The 5,099-nt window shown below is 57.1% G+C and overlaps 1 protein-coding gene across 2 annotated transcripts; it reads right to left on the bottom strand.

The window, feature by feature from the left end:
• Nucleotides 1–1,120: 1,120 nt before the first annotated feature.
• LOC122918035 (T-cell surface glycoprotein CD1e, membrane-associated-like) lies at nt 1,121–4,608 on the bottom strand. Of its 2 annotated transcripts, XM_044266192.1 has the most exons (6): nt 4,462–4,608; nt 3,860–4,156; nt 2,995–3,273; nt 2,511–2,789; nt 2,053–2,149; nt 1,121–1,921 (listed from the first exon to the last, which is right to left on the bottom strand). In XM_044266192.1, the coding sequence occupies exons 1-6, from the start codon at nt 4,520–4,522 to the stop codon at nt 1,747–1,749; spliced, it is 1,188 nt and encodes a 395-aa protein (XP_044122127.1). In that variant the 5' UTR covers nt 4,523–4,608; the 3' UTR covers nt 1,121–1,746. The 2 variants fall into 2 exon arrangements, with proteins under 2 accessions (XP_044122127.1, XP_044122128.1); XM_044266193.1 differs by lacking the exons at nt 2,995–3,273; nt 3,860–4,156.
• Between the last annotated feature and the right edge of the window lie 491 nt (nt 4,609–5,099).

The raw sequence follows: 5,099 nt of genomic DNA, 5'->3' as shown, positions 1-5,099 counted from the left end.
TCTGAACTATATTTGCATCCTACACTTGTGCTAGGAACCGAGAAGTCCTCCGTGGGACTATTCACTTTGGTTGAGGCCCCCACTTGTGGCCTTGTGCCATGTGGGGGGACCTCGAACTTCATCACAGAGTGCTCCAAATGGCCTGGAAATTTCTGCCTTCTTCCCGGGGCTCCTCTATCCGAGCTGCCTGAACATGTCGTACAGAAGGGGATGGACTTGGTGGGGGAAGGCCAGACCCCAAAATCTTGTCCGTGAGTGAGAATATGGCCTGAATAAGGGGTCACGGAGCCCTGTGTCTTAACCTGAAAATGCCCACTATGAAGAGTGACCCATTTCCACTAAGAGATCTGCACACGGTGCTCAGTTATCCCATCTAAGGGGTGGTGTTGGCTGCACATCTGGACGCACTCGACACCTCACCGGCTTCCTGCTCTCCCGCAGGCTCAGACAATGTGTCTCAGAGTTAAGTAGATAATTTTTAAATCTGTATTTTTAAAAGTTAAGGGAAACTAAATAATAATACCAATATTTATCATAATAACCTGAACCAATAAAGAGACGTAAACACAGCATCCCATCGTTCTTTTCCTTCGCTGCCGTTGACTCTGCCCATTCTCCATCTCCCCGTCCTCTTCCTGACCACTCCAAGGAGGAATTTCTTCCCTGAGTATCTTCCATGTGAAGGCAAATGTGGTCACACACAGTCTCAGAGACGTGGGAATGCTCCATCCTGCTCTGACGGGAGATACCTGCTGTATTATTATTTCCTGAGATGTATCTGAGGACGCACGGACGTGCCTGTCACAGAGCCGTCTGGAGCACACACCTGCCCTCCTCATCTCTGGTGAGAGAGTCAGGGAGGCAGAGTTTTCTTTTGTTTTTGTTTGTTTGTTTGTTTTTAGATTTTGTTTATTTATTTGACAGACAGAGATCACAAGCAGGCAGAGAGGCAGGCAGAGAGAGAGAGAGAGGAGGAAGCAGGCTCCCTGCTGATCAGAGAGCGCAATTCGGGGCTCGATCCCAGGACCCTGAGATCATGACCTGAGCCGAAGGCAGAGGCTTTAACCCACTGAGCCACCCAGGTGCCCCCAGAAAGAGTTTTAATGAGAACACAGCCAGATGGTGCCGTGAGGTCAAAGGGGCATGGATTGAGAAAACATCACTGGATTTGACACAAATTTATTTCAGGCAGCATTTACTGAGAAATGTTTTACTCTGAACCAGCTATTTGTGGGGCGAGTCCAGAGTGAGAATGCAGTACCTCCAAGTGTTATGAAACCTTTCAAGACAGCAAGCCCTGCATAGATGACATGCCCGAGAATCTGGCCCCGAATCCAGGTCAGGGTTAGGGTCACAGGTGCCATCCTAAACGCCTACATCCTGCGTTCAAGCAACTCGGAAAAAAACCCAGAAAAGTTGAGATCTAAATAAGCAGTGTTCCGAGTAGGAAGAAATGAGCGTGTTTAGTATGACCCCACCCGTTGTGGAAGGGCAGACGTGCTCTCAGTCGGGCAAGGCAGGGACGCTTCCGTGCGAAAGGAGCACCCGAGTTAGAGTCTGAAGCGTCAGAGCAACGGCCATGCGGCCACGCAGAAGAGATCCTGCTGGATGATGGGAAGCGGTAAGACAGGTTCCCAAAGGGGTCGAGATTTCTGCTGCAACAAGCCGTTTCATCAAAATTATGCTTTGCTCATAGGCGCAAACCGTATTGAAAAAGCAGAAAAGGACATTATGCACTGGGTAAAACTAACGTCCCCAGAGTTGGTTTAGGCTTGTTTTCCATTTCTTTAAAAATCTATTTTTGATCCACGACTCCTGCGGCGTGTAGCCCTGGTGTCCGGGAGTCCTGGGGCCCTGGCCGTCGGCCCCGGTGGGGGAGTCAGGACTGGGGGCAGCGGGCGCCAGGGCCTTCCGGTTGGAGCTGTGGGAGAAGAAGACGATTTTCATCCCAAGGAAGGAAATCGGAGAGAGAGCGGGGCGCGCGGGGAGGGGGGGGTGGAAGAAAGAAGAATGAGCTGGTAATTTGGAGAAACAGAAGTAGAAGAGGCTCACCTGTGCTTTCTCAAGCAGAAGTGCCCCACAAGCAGCACCAGCAGGCTGACTGTGACCACGAGGCAGAGCAGGGTCAGCACGGCGGAGTCCCCACCGCCTGGGGCGGGAAACAAGGACGTCAGTCTACGAGGCTCTCCGTGGCACCACCACCAATGCTTCCCTCCTTCCTAGAATTTTCTTCTGCATCTGAAGACTTCATCTCGATTCCTCCTGAGTCGGTGCCCCCAGTCCCCACCCCATCTGTTTCCCAAGTCACCAGGGCCTTCTTCCTTTTCTCTTCAGTACTCCAATCCCCTTCCTCCATTTCTTGAAGTCTAATGGCGCCCACTCTCTGCCCTTCTTTCTCTGGGTGGTCCCACCTCGGTCCTCTTGTGCAGCGTGTTCCCATCTACCTCCAAGCACCTCCCTCAGCAGCCCCAGGACCGTTGTTTCCCAGCTGGGCCCCAACTCTTTCTCACCCCAGTGGAGGACGATGTCCTGGCCTCCCAGACTGCTGTGTCTCACTCGGCAGGACAGACCGGCCGCCTCCCGGGCCGCCACGTCCAGGGTCACTCGGAGATACCACGTCCCGTCCGCGTGGGGCAGGACGTCGCCTCGCCGGGTGCCCCGCTGCTCCTGCTCACCCCGCATCCACATCACCCACACGGGCTTCGGGTGGAAGCCGGAGACGTGACACACCAGCAGCAGACGGCCGGGACCGGGAGGGGGGCCGGCGGACAGCCAGGCCTCGGGCTTCACTGGAGAGAAGACGAGGAGACGAGGCACTTAGGGGCACCTGGGCCGAGCTCAGTGACTCGGTGGTCTTAGCAGCTGGAGTAATCACTTCCTTCCCTCGTTTAAGGAACAATCCCAAGCTCAAACCCCAACCTCAAGCCTCTCAGTATATGTTTCAGAGGGACGCTGAAGGGCAAAATATGAAGCTCCAAGTGCTGGGAAACTCACCTTGTCGTTCCAGTTCTGACTTCCCGGCTTTAAGGATCCCCGCCAGGAACCGAGGGCAGGTGTCCCTGAGAAGGCTCTGCACAATCTCCTTGATGTCTAAGTAGTTGTTGAGCACCTCGCAAGCCTTCTGAGCCGGACTCCCGGCTCCTGGAGACGGCTTCCAGGAGTTTCCTTGGAAACTCAGGAAATCGGAGCCTTGATACGCCCCATTCAAGAAGCTTCCCAAGGCCTTGCCGGCCTGTTCCGTACAGCCAGCTGACACCTGGAGCTCGAAGGGGTCTGGGCATGGACAGAGCCATGTGGAAACAATTACAGGGAAGGGAAGTACGCCGTCTAGGAACTTTTCTCTGCAATCACACAGCATGCTGGAGTCGGGTGCGGGAGGGGAGGGAATTTGTGGGAAGACAATGTGAAGGTACGAAGGGATTTAGGAATAATTGATGCAGACGGGCTAGATCGGAAGGTGTTGGGGTGCGGAGGGCCTGACTGGAAGGGCTCCCTTGGCCATGGTGAGGTACAGGCTGTGCCTGGTTGACTCTCAGGCCAGGGACAAGGGAGGGCAGAACTGGCCGGAAATGCCATGTCTGGGGTCAGGGGTGGTGGGCGGAAGACGACAGGGAGACACGATGGCAAGGAGCCAAACACGGAGGGGTACACGGCGTGACGGGCTGGGTCCTTGCAAGCCCCTCTGTGTCTCTGGTGGGTGGGTGGGTGGACCGGGGACGGAGGTGACTGGTGAGGCAGAAGAGAGAGCAAGAGCCCAGCGGGGACAGGGAACGAGTCAGCAAGACTGGGTGAGGTCAGAGCCGCTTTGGAAGCAGGCTGGAGCCTTCAGGCAGGTATGGGCTTGGGACAAGGAACTCACATTCGAACTGAAACTCGTGGGCAAAGGCCTGCACCTCGATGGTGAAGCCGTGGAAGTAGAGCATGAAGAGGTTTTGCAGGTTCTTCAACTCCTGGGTGCTGAAGTTCCCCTGGGACCAGGGCCACAGGAAGATGATGGTGCCCAGGACACTGTCCCAGCCGTGCGTCTGCAGCTCACCCAGCCAGCCTGAGCCGTGCAAGGACGCCCAGCTGCCGTTGGCGAAGGAGGAGGTCTGGAGCACGCGGAAGGAGAGGGGCTCTTCTGCGGCTGGGTGAGGGGGTCCTGGGACCTGGGATGCTGAGAAGCCAGGCCATGCAGACAGAGTATGCAAGCATGGCGAGGGAGAGCCCATGTGGGAGTGGAACGATGGAGACAGTTACAGAAGTTGCACACATTCCCGTAGCCCACGCCGCTCCCCGGGCCTGCTCCCTCTCCCCAGAACCAGACACAGGACGACAGCCAGAGCAGGAGGCTCTGCCTGGAGGCAATCTGGCATGCGGACTCCGAGGGCGTCCAGTGGGAGCTGTGCTCCCTCCCGCAGGGCCTCCCAGACGCCCCCCTGCTGCACCCAGCCTCAGGCGCCTTCCCAGGGCCCGTCCTACCCTCGGCGCTGGCCCCGCGCTGGACAAGTCCCTCGGAGAACAGGAGCAGCAGGAGCAGCATTGCGGCTCGGTCAGGCGAAGGAGCCTCCACAGGCCTCAAACACCACTGCCCTCCGAACCCTCCTGCTCTGTCTGGCTTCCCCTGCCACAGAGAGGCACACCTCCCCCTCTGCCCACTTCCCTGTCAGAGACACCCTCCTGCCTCCTCAGCGCAGCCCCATGGGGCTCTCATTTCCCCTCCCTCTCTGCCACTCTCTGGCTTCCAAGTTCTCTCCCTGCTTCCCCTGACCGCCCCTGTGCACACGCACTGTCGGAGGCGTCCTGGCTCAGGACAGAGTGTGCAGCCTGGGCTGGCTGGAAAACGTAGGTCCTTCTGGCCTCGGAGGAATCAGGTCCACACGTGGGTTCTCGGTGTCCTGAGGGGGTGGACGAGGCCCACGGTGCTCGTGGCCTTTCCAGCAGCCCCTCGTCCAGCTGCTGCAACCCCTTCTCCCTCTCAGTGGTCCTCCCCAACCCTCATCCTCTACTTGCCCCTGTTTTTCCCTCTCGACCCTGCTCCCCCCACCACTCCCCTCCTTACCTCCCTCCCCTCACCCACTCTGTCTCTTCCTTCTGTTCTTCTCAAACCAGCGTCAGAA

The sequence above is a fragment of the Neovison vison genome, chromosome 10 (genome assembly GCF_020171115.1).
Source record: "Neovison vison isolate M4711 chromosome 10, ASM_NN_V1, whole genome shotgun sequence".
Lineage (NCBI taxonomy): Eukaryota > Metazoa > Chordata > Mammalia > Carnivora > Mustelidae > Neogale > Neogale vison.
Note: the sequence above shows the minus strand (reverse complement) of the source record. Positions and strands in the feature narration are given on the sequence as shown.